The sequence below is a fragment of the Nerophis ophidion genome, linkage group LG23 (genome assembly GCF_033978795.1).
Source record: "Nerophis ophidion isolate RoL-2023_Sa linkage group LG23, RoL_Noph_v1.0, whole genome shotgun sequence".
In the NCBI taxonomy this organism is placed as follows: Eukaryota; Metazoa; Chordata; class Actinopteri; order Syngnathiformes; family Syngnathidae; genus Nerophis; species Nerophis ophidion.
In genome coordinates this window covers 7977141-7999747 of record NC_084633.1, presented here as the reverse complement: position 1 = coordinate 7999747, position 22607 = coordinate 7977141, and the positions used below count along the sequence as shown (strand labels likewise).

The 22607-nt window shown below is 39.3% G+C and overlaps 1 protein-coding gene and 1 long non-coding RNA gene across 3 annotated transcripts in view; one reads left to right on the top strand and one right to left on the bottom strand.

The window, feature by feature from the left end:
- Positions 1–306: 306 nt before the first annotated feature.
- Positions 307–11893, bottom strand: LOC133541447 (uncharacterized). Of its 2 annotated transcripts, XR_009803877.1 has the most exons (4): positions 11408–11893; positions 7071–7328; positions 3317–3426; positions 307–1031 (listed from the first exon to the last, which is right to left on the bottom strand). It is a non-coding gene; the product is annotated as an uncharacterized LOC133541447 (long non-coding RNA). The 2 variants fall into 2 exon arrangements; XR_009803878.1 differs by lacking the exon at positions 3317–3426.
- Positions 11894–20130: 8237 nt separating this feature from the next.
- The window catches only part of LOC133541638 (immunoglobulin mu heavy chain-like), a 45933-nt gene continuing 43456 nt past the window's right edge, over positions 20131–22607 (top strand). The window contains exons 1-2 of the mRNA XM_061885162.1: positions 20131–20180; positions 20251–20547. Of these exons, the coding sequence (XP_061741146.1) occupies positions 20138–20180; positions 20251–20547 (340 nt within the window). The 5' untranslated portion in view covers positions 20131–20137. The remainder of the gene's footprint in view (positions 20181–20250; positions 20548–22607) is intronic.

The following is a 22607-nucleotide window of genomic DNA, read 5'->3' as shown; positions in this document are numbered from 1 at the left end:
GCAGGAAATTATTCTGCTCTGAATTTTTTTTTACATTGGATTTTCAAACACTGGCTTTTTAAAGGCTTAATTTTTTTATGGGGAATTTTTAAACGCACGCATTTTGATACCAAATTATTTTCACTTAATTGTCAGCATAATTTGATGTTAAAAAAATCTTTACAAAATTCAAATGCAAAAAATACAGGTACCTAATTTCATATAAAGGGCAAATTAACAGTGATTCTGATTCCCCCCTTTATTATCATTCATTAGTGGCGAGTACCGAAACATTTTGCGATTTATAAAGTGTGAGGCACGTTTAGGGCTTAAATCTGGATTAGGCTTCTAGTATTTAGTGTGTTAGCTTTCTTCGTAGGGAGGGTTCTGGAGCAGAATCTAATCCGGTAATAACAAAATCACAAAAATACTCATTTTTTTGCAAGCATTGATCCGAAATCAGAGGAGAATGTCAAGCTAGCAGGAAGGTTTGGAGGGGTAGGAGCAAGTAGGCGCGGAATCATGAGGTTAAAAAATAGTGGCAATTATTTGTCAGGTATCATTCGCACATAGCGGGTATGTACTGTATGCGTTTTTTGCACACCAAGTTTTGCATCGACAGTGTCCGTGTAAACAAACAGCTGAGTGTAAATTGCACCGCGGTCAAGTGAGCAGATATTGGGTTTTACGTGGGAAATGTCTCACTCCATGCATTTTCTGCATCCTTTTAAACTGCAATTGAATTTTTTCACTTAAAGCATTGTAGATTTAGTTGAAAAAGTTCAAAGACAAATGGTGACGTGAAGTTACTTTTCTGAGGACATATCTGAGGAGACGATTGTCCGTGTTAGGGATTCATGGCAAACTAGGTGACATTAAATTAAAGTCTTGTGGAATATAACTGTATTAAATGTAGTGCATACATTTGTAACAAAAATAATAGTTGCAGTAAAAATGACCGATCTCATGAGAGCAAACCAAGGATCAAGTTGATTCGAAGACATGCATAGTCCTTTGTTGCCCTCACTTCTGTGACATCATTCTCACAAACTCTGTAAAGACATTGAACACAATTTGAATTAGTCTCATTTGTTGCAAAATCCTGTCAATTTGTTTTCATATTATGTACAGTCGTCCCCCGTATACCACGATTAATTGGGACTCAAAGTAGGTTTGTTAATAATAAATAAAATATTTTCATTGTTGGAGCATAACAAACTGTTTACAACCTCCTAAATATTTATTTTAACATCATTAGAGCCTTGTAAACATGAAATAACATCAATATAGTCACCTTTCACCAATCTACAAGCTTTGAGTGTGCCCTACTGTAGATTAATTATAATACTCATCCTCCAAGAGCCATTGTTGTCACCCGGCCACTACAACACAGCCACGGCATTAAAATACTTTGTCACATTCATCTAAGTTAGAACTTGGATTCCATCTGCTGAAACCACAGGTGAAGGTTTTTCTGCAAAAACTTGGGGCAACTTGACAGTTGCAGTTATGATCGTTAGCTGTGTTGTTAGCATTCCGTGTTATCAGCATTGCGTACGCTGCGTTGTCATTCTACACCGCTAAAGCCACAGCTGAAGATAAAGTCTATCAAAAAGTTACTCTGCCAAAATTTGGTCAGTTGGAGATGTCCATGGTTTGACTGATTGAATTGATTGAAACTTTTATAAGTAGATTGCACAGTACAGTACATATTCCGTACAATTGACTACTAAATGGTAACACCCGAATAAGTTTTTGAACTTGTTTAAGTCAGGGTACATGTAAATCAATTCATGGTGACGATCGATTGTAGCTGAGATAAGCACCAGCGCCCCCCGCAACCCCAAAGGGAATAAGCGGAAGTAAATGGATGGATGGATAGAGTAGCGCCAAGATTAGCCAAAGTGTTGTTGGCATTATTTACCTTTAACCAGGACGCGAAAGTCCTGATTGGTGAATTGATCGCCGCAAAATAATAGAACAAATTACATAAATACAACATGGAGATTATGCTTTTTTTAGGTTTTAAAAATTATGTAGCGAGGGACGACCGTATTTCTCGTGTTGCCGTTTGTTTCTCACCCTCAAAGTCGACAGTTCCATCCCTATTGCGGTCAGCTTCCCTCACCACCGCGTCAATTTTTTAAAGTCACTGCATTGGCTCCCAGTCCGATTCAGGGTGGCTTTTAATGTTCTGTTTAGTTTTTAAATGTCTTAATGGCGTTGTGTCTTCGTATCTATCTGACCAAGCTGTTACCATCCTGAGGACCTTTTATTTTTATCAACTACCAGAACAAAGACTCATCTGCGGAACACACTGCTGGAGAGCTTCAGGACCGGGGCCAGGCTAAATTGGGGCCCTAAGCATCATTGGTCACACTTTCATTCATGTCAAACAGTTTTTATAAATTTTCAATGCAATTTCAATTGATTGCTTTGTACTGAAACATATTCATGGGAAATAAATTGTTCAATAATTTATGTTTTAGTGCAAAACAACACATAACAGAATGAAAACACATGTTCTTTGGACAACCTGGACTGAGATTGGATCACTGTAAATTAAAATTAGCAGGCCAGCTATAATATTATGTGCCACAGGAGACAAAAAAGAACATCTGGAGAAATGTGCCGTTTCATTCTAATCTTTGACGAGGCGGTAAATGCGGTACAATTTGATAAGAAGCGCCCTGTTAGTCAATAATTGAGATTTTACATGTGCTTCTTCAGGCCCCCACAGATTGTGGGGCCCTATGCACAGCGCATGCTTTGCTTATAGGGATTGGTGGCCCTGCTCACAGACTGTTGATACTTTTAGGTTAATGTGTGAGGCACACCTTTTTATTTATTTTACTGATCATTTTAAAACTTCTTTGGTTCTTGATTTTTTTCTAATTGTTATTTTCCACTTTATCATCATATCTAGTGTTCTTACTATTACAATATTTGTATTTATATTTTATCTTTACATAACATTTCAAGATATTTTCCATATTTTTTCAATTAAAAAAATATATATTTTTTTTAATTATCAAAAGACACAGCCTATCAGGAGATTTCTTAATATTGCTTTGTATCTAAACATGCTGCATAGCTTTTCCTATGTTTTTAGTGCACGTCGCTGCTGCACGGTTTTTTTGGTGTTTTCCTTAATCAAGGGGTTTTTACCTGCACTTGGCCGGCTCTCTCTGCATCTTGGAGACCAGGTCAACACTGACCGTAACAGCTAAACAAATAATGTTTTGATTGAATGTAGACAGGGTAACGCTGCCACTCACGATCACAATAATTTAAATCGTTAATCACCAACAACAGGAAACGTGGAGACGAAGCTCACTTCTCTGAAAGCTTCTTTGAGTTATTTTAGACCAATCATGGCTGCCGTTTCAGTCAAGAGCTTGGGGGTCATCAGTTCCAGAAAGTCCTTAATGTCCACTCGTCCTCCCACTGTCATGATAAATGTTTGGGATGGATAAGCTGCCAGCTAGTAATTAAAATACACAGAAATTAATGTGAAATATATTACGTTTGCTCATAAAGCTCCATTTAACACCTCTATTGCAAATAACCAATCCCCAATTAGATTTGGATCAAACAGCTGTGGCTGTAGACAACCTCCTGGTGTAGTTTTTATTACCACTACGGGATAGAAGTACAGTAGCTGCATTAAAAGTATGATGACTGTTTGACATCCAGCGGCTTTATTTACCTCTTCATGCGCTTTACAACTGTTACATTTGCCGAACTTTTGTTCACAATCAACTCATCAGCGCTGTTAATGCTAGCCAATAAAACATTGGTTCTGTTGTTGCTGCTGTAAAATATGAAAATGTGGTCAAGGTCTTCACTTTCCCTTGCACTCCAAATGTATTATTTGGGTAAAAATACAAACCCCGTTTCCATATGAGTTGGGAAATTGTGTTAGATGTAAATATAAATGGATGATTTGCAAATCCTTTTGAACCCATATTCGATTGAATGCACTACAAAGACAAAATATTTGATGTTCAAACTTATACATTTTTTATTTTTTTTTGCAAATAATTCACTTAGAATTTCATGGCTGCAACACGTGCCAAAGTAGTTGGGAAAGGTCATGTTCACCATTGTGTTACATCACCTTTTCGTTTAACAACACTTAATAAACGTTTGGGAACTAAGGAAATTAATTGTTGAAGCTTTGAAAGGGAATTCTTTCTCATTCTTGTTTTATGTAGAGTCGTTCAACAGTCCGGGGTCTCCGCTGTCATATTTTACGCTTCATATTGCACCACACCCCCCCGCGAGCCCAAAGAGAATAAGCGGAATAAAATGGATGGATGGATGGAATGCGCCACACATTTTCGATGGGAGACAGGTCTGGACTGCAGGCGGGCTAGGAATGTACCCGCACTCTTTGTTTATGAAGCCACGCTGTTGTAACACGTGCTGAATGTGGCTTGGCATTGTCTTGCTGAAATAAGCAGGGGCGTCCAAGAAAATGACGGCACTTAGATGGCAGCATATCCATCCATCCATCCATCTTCTTCCGCTTATCCGAGGTCGGGTCGCGGGGGCAGCAGCCTAAACAGGGAAGCCCAGACTTCCCTCTCCCCAGCCACTTCGTCTAGCTCTTCCCGGGGGATCCCGAGGCGTTCCCAGGCATAGACATAGTCTTCCCAACGTGTCCTGGGTCTTCCCCGTGGCCTCCTACCGGTTGGACGTGCCCTAAACACCTCCCTCGGGAGGCGTTCGGGTGGCATCCTGACCAGATGCCCGAACCACATCATCTGGCTCCTCTCGATGTGGAGGAGCAGCGGCTTTACTTTGAGCTCCTCCCGGATGACAGAGCTTCTCACCCTATCTCTAAGAGAGAGCCCCGCCACACGGCGGAGGAAACTCATTTCGGCCGCTTGTACCCGTGATCTTATCCTTTCGGTCATGACCCAAAGCTCATGACCATAGGTGAGGATGGGAACGTAGATCGACCGGTAAATTGAAAGCTTTGCCTTCCGGCTCAGCTCCTTCTTCACCACAACAGATCGGTACAACGTCCGCATTACTGAAGACGCCGCACCGATCCGCCTGTCGATCTCACGATCCACTCTTCCCCCACTCGTGAACAAGACTCCTAGGTACTTGAACTCCTCCACTTGGGGCAGGGTCTCCTCCCCAACCCGGAGATGGCACTCCACCCTTTTCCGGGAGAGAACCATGGACTCGGATTTGGAGGTGCTGATTCTCATTCCGGCCGCTTCACACTCGGCTGCGAACCGATCCAGTGAGAGCTGAAGATCCCGGCCAGATGAAGCCAACAGGACCACATCGTCTGCAAAAAGCAGAGACCTAATCCCGCGGCCACCAAACCGGAACCCCTCAATGCCTTGACTGCGCCTAGAAATTCTGTCCATAAAAGTTATGACAGCACATGCTGTTCCAAAACCTGTATGTACCTTTCAGCATTAATTGTGCCTTCACAGATGTGTAAGTTACCCATGCCTTGGCCACTAATGCACCCCCATACCATCACAGATGCTGGCTTTTGAACTTTGCGTCGATAACAGTCTAGATGGTTTGCTTCCCCTTTGGTCCGGATGACACGATGTCGAATATTTCCAAAAACAATTTGAAATGTGGACTTGTCAGACCACAGAACACTTTTCCACTTTGCATCAGTCCATCTTAGATGATTTCAAGCCCATCGAAGCTGGCGGCATTTCTGGATGTTGTTGATAAATGGCTTTCCCTTTGCATAGAAGAGCTTTAACTTGCACGATGAATGTAGCGACGAACTGTATTTAGTGACAGTGGTTTTCTGAAGTGTTCCTGAGCCCATGTGGTGATATCCTTTAGAGATTGATGTCGATTTTTGATACTGGGCCGTCTGAGGGATCGAAGGTCACGGTCATTCAATGTTGGTTTCCGGCCATGCCGCTTACGTGGAGTGATTTCTCCAGATTCTCTGAACCTTTTGATGATATTATGGACCGAAGATGTTGAAATCCCTAAATTTCTTGCAATTGCACTTTGAGATACGTTGTTCTTAAACTGTTTGACCATTTGCTCACGCAGTTGTGAACAATGGGGTGTACCTCGCCCCATCATTTCTTGTGAAAGACTGAGCATTTTTTGGGAAGCTGCTTTTATACCCAATCATGGCACCCACCTGTTCCCAATTAGCCTGCACACCTGTGGGATGTTCCAAATAAGTGTTTGATGAGCATTCCTCAACTGTATCAGTATTTATTGCCACCTTTCCCAACTTCTTTGTCACGTGTTGCTGGCATCAAATTCTAAAGTTAATGATTATTTGCAAAAAAAAAATGTTTATTAGTTTGAACCTCAAAATGTTGTATTTGTAGCATATTCAACTGAATATGGGTTAAACATGATTTGCAAATCATTGTATTCCGTTTATATTTACATCTAACACAATTTCCCAACTCATATGGAAATGATGTTGTAATACATTGGAATTAACACCCTCTCTTCACTTGTTGCCTGCTTCCAAAAGCCAATTACAGCATTTATGTTAGGTACTCTTCTTATGTCAGTTGATGGTGGCAACATACAGAAAAAAAATTCACATTAATATAAGCTTTTCTTAATCACATTACTTTTGTATATTATGAACAGTTGTTATTAGGAACTTCAAAAATATTATTGTATTTCAGTACATGATCAAAAAATATCAAATAAGTCAACCATAAAACCTTAATCTTTGGCTCTGCCTGACAATATTAAATCAAATATACAGTACTTATTCCTTTATACCGACATGTTTCAGCACTGTTTCACATAAAAATATTGTCTCACTCCGACAAAAAGCGATTTATAATCTAATCTTTTTTTTTGTGCGTAACGGATGGGCAATCACATGCAAACGAGAGCATCAAAGCGTGTAAAACACACTTCCTGCAAAACTCACTTTACATAAAATTAGTTTTAGTCATGCATCCATTTTTAGTTCTATGTCATCAGAATCAAAAAATAAGTTTTTTCCTACCGCACCCATAAAACATAAGTAAATATTCCAACATTTAAAAAAATAATACACAAAAAATGATATTAGCAATTGCATTAGATGTATTATTCCAGTCGACATTACTTACAGTTCATGTTGATGTTTTGGCTGAGTTGTATCAGTTCCATTACGGTTGGCATGTAACCCATGGTCCTCATCAAGTTACCCAAGTTTTTACAGGTTATGAAGCCATCTTTGTCTTTATCAAACTCCCCAAATGCCTCACGTAACTCTAGAGGGCATGCGGACATAAGGCCAGAGTATAAAAACTGCCCATTTTTGTAAATCATGGGAGACAGGATATGAAAAAGGGATTAGCTTCTGCCTCCTCGTGGGTGAGGTTTCTCTGCAAAACATTAAAAGTGGATGTTGAAAATGAAAAGCAAGGTTTAAGCCGTTTTCATAGTAAAGGTAAACTTTTATAGTTCGGGACATGACTTAGAAGTGTAAACATTATTGAACAGGAAATGATTAAACTTAAGAGATAGTTTGATGTCAATAAATTATCAATAAATGTGAAAAAATAATAAGTTTATTAGGAAAAGGGAGGAAACGGTCAAACTGTCAGTAGATGGAAATGACATTGAAAGGGTTTCTGAACTTAGATTTGTAGGAGTGATACTGTATCAAGGTCTGATATGGAAATCTCATATTGCACATGTACGGAAAAAGAGGTCTAAAATTATTTTCATATTAAATAAGGTAAAATATGTATTAGATTATAGGGCAATGTGTATATTGTATTGTGCACTTACAGTGGGGCAAAAAAGTATTTAGTCAGCCACCGATTGTGCAAGTTCTCCCACTTAAAATGATGACAGAGGTCTGTAATTTTCATCATAGGTATACTACAACTGTGAGAGACAGAAAGTTTTATTTTGGTTTCATCTGACCACATGACATTCTCCCAATCCTCTGCTGTATCATCCATGTATCCATTTTGGTATAAACTCAACTCGTTGTGTTTGGAGGAAGAAGAATACTGAGTTGCTTCCCAAGAACACAAAAACTACTGTGGAGCATGGGGGTGGAAACATCATGCTTTGGGGCTGTTTTTCTGCTAAGGGGACAGGACGATTGATCCGTGTTAAGGAAAGAATGAATGGGGCCATGTATCGTGAGATTTTGAGCCAAAACCTCCTTCCATCAGTGAGAGCTTTGAATGGTGGACCAAATACTTATTTTCCACCGTAATTTACAAATACATTCTTTAAAATTCCTACAATGTGAATTCCTGGATTTTTTTTCCACATTCTGTCTCTCACATTTGAAGTGTACCTATGATGAAAATTACAGACCTCCGTCATCATTTTAAGTGGGAGAACTTGCACAATCGGTGGCTGACTAAATACTTTTTTGCCCCACTGTATATTGCCATATATCAGCTACTGTGTGGAAGTGTGGGGGAACACATAAGAGTAACATAAAGGCATTGTATCAACTACAGAAAAGAGCTATAAGGATTATTCCAAAATTTGATCATCTAGAACACACCAACATATTTATTAATTCTACTTTATTGAAACTACAGGAGATAGTAAAGTTACAGACATTGTGTGTTATGTTTAAGGCTAAAAGTAAAACATTACCAGCAAATTTACAAAAAAAGTTTGTCTTCACTTCTGAGAATGAAGAGCATTGAAAAAAAGGTCATTTCAAACATCAGTATTCAAGGACAACTTTAAAACAAATGTATATATCAGTGGTGGGGGTTCAACTATGGAATTCTCTTTACAATGAGATAAAAGACCGTAAAAATGTATTCCAATTGAAAAAAATATTTAAAGACAGAACAATGAGATCATATGGACAGCCATAAGTGTTTACATTTTGCTTTTTATTTATTATTTTAGTTATTTTTTGTCTAGTTTTGTATCATCTCATGAGGTGTATATTACTTTTTTTTGTTCGGTTTGTAGTCCATGAAGTTTTGCAGTTGTGTTTTTTGGTGTGTTGTGTTTGTTTTCATCATATTTGGATGTATTTGTTTGGTTTTCATGCTATCCATTAAGTAAGACTACGTATTATGTTGAAGGGGGCAGGAAAATATAAGATTTTCTTCATCCTGTTCCTTCTCAGACATTGGTGTGTAAATGTGTATTTAGTTGCTGAGGTTTAATTGTCTATTGATCAAAGATGCACAAGATGAATGGCCTTCCCACAGTCCTGACTTAACCGTGTGGGCAATGCTGAAGAAACAAGTCCATGTCAGAAAACCAACAAATTTAGCTGAACTGCACCAATTTTGTTAAGAGGAGTGGTCAAAAATTCAAGCAGAAGCTTGTGGATGGCTGCCAAAAGCGCCTTATTGCAACTTGCCAAGGGACATACCAAAGACTATAAACATGGGACCAATTCCTTTCCTGCTTTGCACTCGGCTTCAGGGGTTCGAATTGGGGTTCAAATCACCAAAATTATTCCCGAGCGCGGCTCATGCTGCTGCTCACTGCTCCCCTTACCTCCCAGGTGGTGAACATGGGTAAATGGTAAATGGGTTATACTTGTATAGCGCTTTTCTACCTTCAAGGTACTCAAAGCGATTTGACACTATTTCCACATTCACCCATACACACACACATTCACACACTGATGGCGGGAGCTGCCATGCAAGGCCCTAACCACGAACCATCAGGAGCAAGGGTAAAGTGTCTTGCTCAAGGACACAACAGACGTGACGAGGTTGGTAGAAGGTGGGGATTGAACCAGGAACCCTCAGGTTGCTGGCACAGCCACTCTCCCAACTGCGCCACGCGCAGTCAAATGGGTCAAATGTAAATTTCACCACACCTCGTGTGTGTGACAATCATTGGAACTTTAACTTTATATCGTTGTCTTGTCAGGTGCCGCCCCGCATGGCTTTGTTAGCCGTGGGGGGCCCGTTTTTGTGAGAAGAAGCACACTTCAAATGTAAATTATTTAATGACAAGGCGCTTCACATTAAATTATACCCTGAAGCACTGTCACTGATTACAACATGAAGACAAATTTTGCCTCATAACTCTCGGTGACACGTGTTATTAGGACCAAAGCTACAACGTAGAGACAGTGGGTTCAATTCCATGTCAAGGTATAAATGATGTTAAGTTTTCAAATTGATATTTTAATGATGATAAAACTGTTTATTACATTAAATGTCAGCATAGTAATTAAAAAAGTGGATTGTTAATTGTGTTGCTCAAGGTAATATTGTTTATATGCTGCTGGATACCCATGATTTCAGCCTTTCAAAAGCTCCTCTTGGACCACCAAATATTTGACCTCGGTATTTGTCAAATCCTGGTTACGGCCCTGCACTGGACTAGTGATTGTCAAACTTTTTTCATCAAGTACCACCCCAGAAAAAACTTGAGTCTGTAGGTACCACCATGGCGAGCGACACTGAACTACAGTAGCGTAGTAGGCCTGAGTATTCATTAAAACACTGCAGAGGTTTTTTTTTAAACAGGTATTTTTGTATTATTTTTGGTCACTGTAACATTACACAGTTTGAACAGTAACACTGTTTAAATATCAAAAAATAAAACACTGCACTTCAATCCAGTGTTTCTTTGGCGCACCACTGATGGAGCCCGTGCACCAATACTGGAACATGTACCACAGTGCACGAGAGTGCTGTCGGAAATGATCTTTGACTAGCTTTTTTTTTTACTGTAGAGGATGCTAGTTCTCTGGAAGATACAAAATAAGAAAAATACTGGATGGGCAGGTTCGGCTTTCTGGAAATGTGGCCCCAAAATCAATCTAGTTTGTCTATTCCTGCTGTACAGTATGTACCAAGATATTATTTCTGGACACTTCTTGTTGAATGTTATATAAAACAGTACTGTATTGACATTTTGTTAAAAAAAAAAAAAATGGTTTGTTGTATGTTTAATAACAACATATAACAACTCCTTACATCTGAGAGCTAACTAAATATGTAAGAAGACTCCACTATCATTTTTCTATTTAACACTTCCGGATTTGCATAATTTAAAAATTAGAAAAATAAAATAAAAATAAAAACAATATTATATATACACATACATAGAAGTATATATACGCATGTATATACATAAACAGTTCATATACATTTATGTATCATAGATTTGCATTTTTTTTTCTCTCATTTCCCCATTTTCACATGCAAATCTACCATTTGACTGATGTCAATACAGGTGAACAAGTAGTCAATTGTACAGTAAGCATACAGTATAAAAGATTAGGGGTAACGGTGTCTGCATAAGATTACAATATACAAGTAATTTTTTTATGTAATGTATGTGCATACTTTAAATTGCAATCCCAATTAACATTTAATAATATAAATATTGCACAAATTAAGCCACAAACACAACCCCATATTTCTGCCAAAAATGTATTAATTTGCACTTTCAGCTTGTCTCTTTGAATATTTTGCTTGGAATTCTTTGAAATATAACTTACTTGTCTCCTCGACACCTCTTTGAGGAAGATGCAGGTTTGTTTCTGGCTCATGTCTGCTTTTGGAAAGAAAAATATATTAAAAAAAGCACATGTTTTATGTATGTATGTATGTATGTATGTCTTTATTGAGTGTGCGTACGTTGAGTGTCAAATGTGATCACTTGTTGATGTGTGTATGTCAGAGAGGAGGGATGAAGTCTCTGGTGCATTATCTCTGCAGCTTTGGTGTGGAAAATAAACATGGCCTTAATGATGTACATATACACATTTGCAATGTTGTGTGTATGGTGCACATTCAGACTGGGACATCACTTGATGTAAATCCAAGGAAAATGGGAATAGGATTGAACAACTTACATTGAAAAATGGATTTTTGTTGTTGTTGAAAGTTAAAAGAGCTGTTTGCAGCTTGTTCAAAGTTCAATTTTGTTGAGCCAAAAACAAGAGCCAGAACAGAACATATGTATTTTCTTATATTTTTCACAAGTACTTGAATAAAAAAATGCGTGTTGGCCTGAGAAAATTGTCTGCTGTTCAGGCTTGTTACCCAAGAGACACAACTAACAATTTGCAGTCATGCTGTTATAATAGCTGAACCGCTATATATTTAGCTAACAACACACAAAGCTAATGGATGTAGTAAGGATGTAAAAGCTGCTAGATGGCGAGATATAATATTTACAAATATGAGTGTCCTGATACAACTTTTTCACTTCAGATATGATACAAATATTGGAACATTGAGTAGTGACCAATACTGATATTAATTAATACATTTTTTCGGACCATAGGTCGCATCGATTATAAGGCGCACTGCCGATGAGCGGGTCTATTCTAGGGCTGGGCGGTATGTCGAGTTTGTCAGACATCTCAATATATTTTTAAACAAGATATGAATTAAGAAAATATTGTAATATCGATATAATTTATTTCACGTTAAAATGACCAAACACCGCTTATTTGTTGTGTTCCTACCATGAATTGATTATCGTGGACCACGACTTAAACATTCGGGTGTTACCATTAAGTGGTCAATTATACGGAATATGTACTGTACTGTGCAATCTACTAATAAAAGTTTCAATCAATCAATCGATCAAGGCTTGTTCTCCCCCCGCTCCCCCTCCATGGGCTACTAAACACCACCCCTTCCTCCTTCCAAGACGTGCTTGCTCGTATAAGAACATCCATGATTGGTTGGTTGTTTACTATGATGAGTCACGATTGGTTAGGGACAGGCCAATCGGAGGCACGTGTCATATAAATCACATGTTAAACTTTATTTAGTGTACTTCTTTAGTTTACACGGATGCCTTTACTCCTATTTCAAGTTCCACTACTTTTGTTTTTACTGTGAATATCTGCTGACTGAGCTGTCAGTTAAAATTCACAGACGTTTTTTCGCACAGTGTACACAAACACTTTTGGAAAAATGTTTTACTTAAATGCAGTACTTTTATTTGCTTAAACAATTTGGAAACAGTTTTATCTTAAGTTCCCTAACACAGGAGTGTCAAACTTATTTTAGATCGGGGGCAACATGGAGAAAAATCTACTCCCAAGTGGTAAAATTACAACATAACTCAAAAATAAAGACAACTTCAGAACATTTTGTTTGTTTAAAAATAGAACAGGCACATTCTGAAATTGTACAAATCATAATGTTGTTGGGTTTTTTTTACACTGGCGTTGTGTGTTGCGATTAATAGTATTTGTCGTTATTTATAGTTTCTGAATAAATTATGTGATTATGTTCATCAGTCAATCTTTGGTGTTAATTTTCAATTCATCAAGATAAAAAAAATTCTGTAAAAAACTAATTACAGTATGTTATTCATTCAGTTTGATCATTTTCCTCGACTGATGTACTAACATCATGTGATTTATTTTGTACATATCAATCAATCAATCAATCAATGTTTACTTATATAGCCCTAAATCACTAGTGTCTCAAAGGGCTGCACAAACCACCACGACATCCTCGGTAGGCCCACATAAGGGCAAGGTAAACTCACACCCAGTGGGACATCGGTGACAATAATGACCCAGTGGGACGTCGGTGACAATAATGACTATGAGAACCTTAGAGAGGAGGAAAGCAATGGATGTCGAGCGGGTCTAACATGATACTGTGAAAGTTCAATCCACAATGGATCCAACACAGTCGCGAGAGTCCAGTCCAAAGCGGATCCAACACAGCAGCGAGAGTCCCGTTCACAGCGGAGCCAGCAGGAAACCATCCCAAGCGGAGGCGGATCAGCAGCGCAGAGATGTCCCCAGCCGATACACAGGCAAGCAGTACATGGCCACCGGATCGGACCGGACCCCCTCCACAGGGGAGAGTGGGACATAGAAGAAAAAGAAGAGAAACAGCAGATCAACTGGTCTAAAAAGGGAGTCTATTTAAAGGCTAGAGTATACAAATGAGTTTTAAGGTGAGACTTAAATGCTTCTACTGAGGTGGCATCTCGAACTGTTACCGGGAGGGCATTCCAGAGTACTGGAGCCCGAACGGAAAACGCTCTATAGCCCGCAGACTTTTTTTGGGCTTTGGGAATCACTAACAAGCCGGAGTCCTTTGAACGCAGATTTCTTGCCGGGACATATGGTACAATACAATCGGCAAGATAGGATGGAGCTAGACCGTGTAGTATTTTATACGTAAGTAGTAAAACCTTAAAGTCACATCTTAAGTGCACAGGAAGCCAGTGCAGGTGAGCCAGTACAGGCGTAATGTGATCAAACTTTCTTGTTCTTGTCAAAAGTCTAGCAGCCGCATTTTGTACCAACTGTAATCTTTTAATGCTAGACATGGGGAGACCCGAAAATAATACGTTACAGTAGTCGAGGCGAGACGTAACAAACGCATGGATAATGATCTCAGCGTCTTTAGTGGACAGAATGGAGCGAATTTTAGCGATATTACGGAGATGAAAGAAGGCCGTTTTAGTAACGCTTTTAATGTGTGCCTCAAAGGAGAGAGTTGGGTCGAATATAATACCCAGATTCTTTACCGTGTCGCCTTGTTTAATTGTTTGGTTGTCAAATGTTAGAGTTGTATTATTAAATAGAGTTCGGTGTCTAGCAGCATTTCCGTTTTTTTGGCATTAAGTTGCAAAAAGTTAGCGGACATCCATTGTTTAATTTCATTAAGACACGCCTCCAGCTGACTACAATCCGGCGTGTTGGTCAGCTTTAGGGGCATGTAGAGTTGGGTGTCATCAGCATAACAGTGAAAGCTAACACCGTATTTGCGTATAATGTCACCTAGCGGCAGCATGTAGATGCTGAAGAGTGCAGGGCCAAGGACCGAACCCTGGGGAACTCCACACGTTACCTTAACGTAGTCCGAGGTCACATTGTTATGGGAGACACACTGCATCCTATCAGTAAGATAAGAGTTAAACCAAGACAGGGCTAAGTCTGACATACCAATTCGTGTTTTGATACGTTCTAATAAAATATTATGATCGACGGTATCGAAAGCAGCGCTAAGATCGAGGAGCAGCAACATAGATGACGCATCAGAATCCATCGTTAGCAATAGATCATTAGTCATTTTTGCGAGGGCTGTCTCCGTGGAGTGATTTGCTCTGAAACCGGATTGAAAGGTTTCACATAGATTGTTAGACGCTAAGTGTTCATTTAACTGCTCCGCAACAATTTTTTCAAGGATTTTTGAAATAAAGGGAAGGTGAGACACCGGTCGGTAGTTTACCATGAGGTCAGGATCGAGGTTAGGTCTTTTAAGAAGAGGATGAATAACCGCTTTTTTGAATGCTAGGGGAACAGTGCCCGAGGAGAGTGATAAGTTTATAATATTTAGCACTGATGGACCTAATAATACAAAGAGCTCCTTGATCAGTTTCCCAGGAAGAGGGTCAAGTAAGCATGTTGTCTGTTTTATTCCATTTACACGTTGTAACAATTCCTCTAATGTTATTTCCTCAAAACGAGAGAAACTATTTTGGAGGGCAGTATCCGCCGTATATACCATCGTGTCAGTGTTAATAGAACCCCGTTGTAGCTGGGACGCATTGTCTTTAATCTCCTTTCTAATGACTTCAATTTTCTTACTAAAGAATTGCATAAAGTCATCAGCTGAGTGGGTTGAGCTACTGGAAGGAGTCCCTTGTTGGGTTAGCGATGCTACCGTACTAAACAAAAATTTAGGATCGTTTTTATTACGGTGGATGAGATTTGAGTAATATTTAGCTTTAGCTAAGGTAAGCATGTGTTTATAAGTTATTAAACCATCACTCCATGCTTGATGGTGTACCTCAAGTTTAGTCGTGCGCCATTTGCGTTCCAGCTTTCTACATAATAATTTCTGAGCTCTAGTTTCTTCTGTAAAAATATGTAGCATCATCTATTGCGACATCCAGTGGACACATTTAGAAAAGCTGTTTCTTTCATTCTAAAATTTCAGGTTCATTTTTATACTTAGCAAACTCATCCCACGGGTCGGAATAAACCTGTTTGCGGGTCTGATCTGGACCTTGGGCTGTACGTGTGACACACCTGCACTAACATGTATTTTGAAGCTAAATTTGCTGTTCAGATAACCTTTTGCGGTTGATGTAAAGGGAATTTGTTGTCGAAATATATTAGATGGCTGATGTGGATTTATGTAAGATTAACGTGATGTATATATTTTTAGATTATTGGCATACGTTAATGGCTATGTGTCAAAGTCAAGGTCAGCAGCCCAGATCCAGCCCGTAAATGAATTATCTATGGCCCCCGGGATGATATTTGATTAGTATTAGAACCGGCCCGTAGGCCACAGCCCCCTGCTGCTGTTTTGCAGGCACCAATACTCCATCAGTGTTGGCGCTAGGAATTATCAAGTCATAAAAATCGGGTCCAACAGTACATTTTTTGTAACCATTTTAAAAACAAATGATAAATGTATGCATTAAGTTTGTACGGTATACTGCGATCAATAGTACCGCGATACTAATGAATCATGTTCGGTACTATACTGCCTCTGAAAAGTACCTCAGGAAGAGGTGCTTTAAGACATGGCTAGATAGCTAGCGGCTAACGTCCATCTGCCCTGGGCAGTGTTTTAGCTACTTCAAAATCACTAATCCTGGTCTCCATGGCAACAAATAAAGTATGTTTCTTACAAGTATCATCCCTGCAGGACGAGGAATAGCTAAACATGCTTCACTACACACCGTAGCTCACCGGCGTCACAATGTAAACAAACGCCATTGGTGGATCGACACCTAACATCCACTGTAATGATAGCAAGTACAGGAGCGTATCCAGTCGATACTACTATGATTACGTTGATATTTTTGGCATCACATCATCTTCTTTTGTTTTTTAAAAATGTATATTATGTTTATAAACTCAGGAAATACGTCCCTGGACACATGAAGACTTTGAATACGACCAATGTATGATCCTGTAATGACTTGGTATCGGATTGATACCCAAATTTGTGGTATCATCCAAATCTAATGTAAAGCATCCATACAACAGAAGAATAAGTGATTATTACATTTTAACAGAAGTGTAGTAGAACATGTTAAAAGAGAAAGTAAGCGGATATTAACAATAAATTAAGGAGTAGATTAACAATTAATTTTCTGCCGCTTGTCCTTAATAATTTTGACGAACTAATAGAATGGAAAATGACGCAATATGTTAGAGCATATGTCAGCAGACTATTTAGGAGCCTTTGTTTGTTTACTTACTACTAAAAGACAAGTTGTCTTGTATGTTCACTAATTTATTGAAGGACAAACTTACAATATCTTAATATATTTGACATATTAAATATGTTTAATGTACCCAATGATTTTTTTGTTAAAGTAAAGCCAATAATAACATTTAAATGTTTTTGTTTTAATGCCATGATTTTAATAGTCCAGTGCACAGATTTTCCTCCATGCGGCCCCTGAGCTCAAATGAGTTGGACACCCCTGCATAAATGCATTAACTTTGACATCTCTAAATATGACACTTTTTTTAGCCGTATTATATTTGGAGCTTCACCCCTATTAATATTTTTCCGACACAAAAGGTGATCAGAACGCCATTTGTTTACACCCGAATGGAATGCTTACGTGGGGGATTCCGACTATTTTGGACTAACAAGTGGAAATTGCTGTCTTGCATGGAAACAGTTGTTTTTCTCACTATGATGGAGAGAAACCATCCTTGCCCAGGCACGCCCTTCTCGTTTTGGAGTATAAATATTTGGGGTTTTGGCACTAGACTGGACTACAGCTGACCAAACTAAGTCTATGAGCATGAACTGATGAAGCCTACTTGGATGAGCGGCGAAAAATCTTCTCAGACAAACCAAACAGTCCAGTTGCAATCGATTGAACACCCTGAGATACAAAATACATGATAAACAGTGCCTTGATTAAAAAATAAAGAAACATTCTGTATCAATTCAATTTTAGCAATGTTTTGTTTTCTGCAGGACTCTCCCTATTGTTGAAAAATATGAATGTATTTAATATTACTTTAATTATTAAGTTAATATTTATTTATTCAAGTGTTCAATTTAAAAACATATCTAAGCAAGAATACATATTTGGTAGGTCCTGTATATTAGACTTATAAACTATACTGGACTGCCAACCTTTATGATTAAGGGAAACATAAACATATATTTGAAAAAAGGGCATAATAAACATTTTGAAGCTTTCAAGCACAATAAATGTTTATTTTTTCTTAAATTTAAAACAAAATAAATGACAAGTGAGGTTTAACGAACCAGGGTTGTTTAATGTAGATTTATTTATTTTATTTTTTTAATGATTGTAGGTTATAACATACAATTTCAAAGCTAGTACAATACATGTCACATTTACACATGTAGTGTAAATATACAAAATAAAAAAATGGTGAAAAAAGGAACATTAAATACTTGAATCATAAACATTTCAAGTTTTGATAGCTTTTCTGTGTCCAGTGATGAAAATATCCATCACTTTCAATATTGGATTATATGTTTTCTCTGACTAATTACTAATTGCATTTGTGGATAGATAGTTAATACATTAGCTTAGAATATATTTCACATTGTTATCATAAGTATGTATGTATATATATATATATATATATACACACACATAAAGTATTTATACATACATATTTTTTTGCCCTTTAAGTGAAGATATATGCAAAAAAACAAAAAACAACAAAAAACTGTCAAACCAAAAAAAAAAAAAAAGTTCTGATCTGTTAAGCTTTTTCAGTTTCCAAACACATCCTCTGGCTGCACCCCTGGGACACCACCTGCTGCTTTGAAACTGGACCCATGAAAACATATTCTCAATTCTCACACTGTTTTCCACACAAAAATAATTTGCGTGTTGAATAAATATTGTGAAAGTGTACTATAGATGTGCAAAAAGGTAGTAGGAATGAAAAATGAGCATCTCTCAGAAACAAGGTGACCATCTGTCGTTGGATCAACCATGCATGACACCGCTGTTTTGCATTTGGACTAAGAGTAGAGATGACTGACAGAAAAAAAAAAAAAAAAGATTCTCGGTTTTACTTTAAGTAAAACCAAGAATCACCAAACATTTGTGAGGGCAGAGGTCACCACACGAGGTTATTATTTTAGTTGTAGTTCATGCATAAAATGTTTTCAATTGAATTAACTCAATCACGTCTTTACGGATCCCATGTTGGAACAGAAAAGGATATTCTGACGTCCCCACAAAGTCGGAAACATTCAATTGTCTCAAAGAAGAAAATGCCGTCAGATACAATTTATCCTGAATTTATCGTAATCATCAATTAAGTACACAGTAATACATTATTGCTTAGTTTATATAAGTTTATATGTTCTGCATTTCTCAAATATTTAATTTCAGCTGCAAGAAGCGTCTCTAACTCATTTTATGAGACTGAGCCACACAAAGTATTCACTTCAGAATCATGTTTTAGCCACATGACAACATGTTTTAACTACTTTTACCTGAGATATGGTAGGCCTTGAATCATCCATCCATCCATTTTCTACCGCTTATTCCCTTTGGGGTCGCGGGGGGCGATGGTGCCTATCTCAGCTACAATCGGGCGGAAGGCGGCGTACACCCTGGACAAGTCGCCACCTCATTGCAGGGCCAACACAGATAGACAGACAACATTCACACACTAGGGCCAATTTAGTGTTGCCAATCAACCAGGTGCATGTCTTTGGAGGTGGGAGGAAGCCGGAGTATCCGAAGGGAACCCACACATTCACGGGGAGGACATGCAAACTCCACACAGAAAGATCCCAAGCCTGGGATTGAACCCAGGAATACTCAGGACCTTTGTATTGTGAGGCAGACGCACTAACCCCTATCCCACTGTACTGCCCCAATAATAAGAATACATAAAATATATATAAGTTTGTGGGAGCAAACATATATTTTTGTTTTACCTTTGTAGTGATTACAGTCCTATTTTTTTTTTTACTCCGGTGGGGATATTTAATATCCTAGGATAATACAAATAGTGATAGTATTAATTGTATTCATAAGCACAAATCTAAGCAAATTCCCTGTACCAACAATGAAACTAGTGCAATAGCAGTTTCCATAAAAAAAGATAAATAGTAAACATGATTGTAAAATGTATAGCAGCTTAGCGGTCATCTTGCAGCACACCTGTAGTGCCACTGTATGCAAAGTGACCCCCCCACCATGCAGCGTGCTATAAAAGCTGCACACATTCCATCCCATCAGAACAAGTTGAGTACCAACCATGTTCCGTGTAGTTGTGCTGCTGTTGCTGGCTGCAGGTTCCTGTGAGTGTCACTGAGGCACACATGACCATAGATCCCTTACATCCGATATCTAATAACTTTTCCTCCGCAGGTGTCGAGTGTGAAGAGTTGACCCAGCCACCGTCTGTCACTCTGCAGTCTGGTCAGAGTCTGAGCATCAACTGTCAGGTGTCTTATTCTGTGGATGACTACTACACAGCATGGGTCAGGCATCCTGCTGGGAAAGGACTGGAGTGGATTGGGATGGCGTATACTGGTGCCTCTGACTACAAGGACTCACTGAAGAACCAGTTCAGTATTGATGTGGACCCCTCCAGCGACACAGTGACTCTAAAGGGACAGAATATGCAGCCTGGAGACACGGCTGTGTATTACTGTGCCAGAGAACCACAACAACACAAAGCATCAGCAGACTAGAACAAAAACAAGAACACTGTGCAGCGTGACAAACATGTTCCAGTCACTCGTCAAATGGAATCCATCCATCCATTTTCTATCGCTTGTTCCTTTTGGGTTCGCGGGGGATGCTGGAGCCTATCTCAGCTGCATTTGGGCGGAAGGCGGGGTACACCCCGGACAAGTCGCCACCTCATCACAGGGCCAACACAGATAGACAGACAACATTGACACTCACATTCACAGTCTAGGACCCATTTTAGTGTTGCCAATCAACCTATCCCCAGGTGCATGTTTTTGGCGGTGGGAGGAAGCCGGGGTACCCGGAGGGAAGCCACGCAGTCACGGGTAGAACATGCAAACTCCACACAGAAAGATCCCGAGCCCAGGATTGAACTCAGGACTACTCAGGACCTTCGTATTGTGAGGCACATGCACTAACCCCTGTTTCACCGTGCTGCCCCAAAATGGAATCCAAAGAACTGTATTCACTTCTAAATCACATTTTTACGACGTGCCTAAATTTGTTAGCGACTGTTACCTGAGCTATTGTAGGCCTGGAGTTAATATATGTCTGCTTAGGCTGCTGCCCCCACGACCTGACTTTGGATAAGCAGATGAAGATGAATAAATGGATACAATTGCATGTACAAATTTTACATCTTCACACTGTTGAGTTTGTCAGGAAATGGCCCGCTAAAACTTCTGCTTGCTTACAGGAAGTTGCTCTTTGTGTTGCCCAATATTTGTTTGTTGTGCTGCAAGTTCTGTGTTTACAATGTTATTTCAATGTAATTTCAGAATGCTGAGGACCGTTGGCCATGACTTGTCCCTTCACACTTTAGTCTTAAGTGGAATTCTTTCCCATTCTTGTTTTGTGTAGAGCTTCAGTTGTTCAACAGTCCGGGGTCTCCGCTGTCGTATTTTACGCTTTATAATGCGCCACACATTTTCGATGGGAGACAGGTCAGGACTGCAGGCGGGCCAGGAAAGTACCCACACTCTTTTTTTACGAAGCCACGCTGTTGTAACACATGCTAAATGTGATTTGGCATTGTCTTGCTGAAATAAGCAGGGAAGTCCATGAAAAAGACGGCGCTTAGATGGCAGCATATGTTGTTCCAAAACCTGTATGTACCTTTCAGCATTAATGGTGCCTTCACAGATGTGTAAGTTACCCATGCCTTGGGCACTAATGCATCCCCATACCATCACAGATGCTGGCTTTTGAACTTTGCGTCTATAACAGTCAGGGTGGTTCGCCCTCCCCTTTGGTCCGGATGACACGATGTCAATAATTCCAATAATAATTTGAAATGTGGACTCGTCAGACCACAGAACACTTTTCCGCTTTGCATCAGTCCATCTTAGATGATCTCGGGCCCAGAGAAGCCGGCGGCGTTTCTGGATGTTGTTGATAAATGGCTTTTGCTTTGCATAGTAGAGCTTTAACTTGCATTTACAGATGTAGCGACAAACTGTATTTAGTGACAGTGGTTTTCTGAAGTGTTCCTGAGCCCATGTGGTGATATCCTTTAGAGATTGATGTCGGTTTTTGATACAGTGCCGTCTGAGGGATCGAAGGTCACGGTCATTTAAGGTTGGTTTCTGGCTATGCCGCTTACGTGGCGTGATTTCTCCAGATTCTCTGAACCTTTTGATTATATTATGGACCGTAGATGCTGAAATCCCTAAATTTCTTGCAATTGCACTTTGAGAAACGTTAAATAAATAAATGATAAATGGGTTGTACTTGTATAGCGCTTTTCTACCTTCAAGGTACTCAAAGCGCTTTGACACTACTTCCACATTTACCCATTCACACACACATTCACACACTGATGGAGGGAGCTGCCATGCAAGGCGCCAACCAGCACCCATCAGGATCAAGGGTGAAGTGTCTTGCTCAGGACACAACGGACGTGACGAGGTTGGTACTGGGTGGGAATTGAACCAGGGACGCTCGGGTTGCGCACGGCCACTCTCCCCACTGCGCCACGCCGTCCCTAACGTTGTTCTTAAACTGTTTGACTATTTGCTCACGCAGTTGTG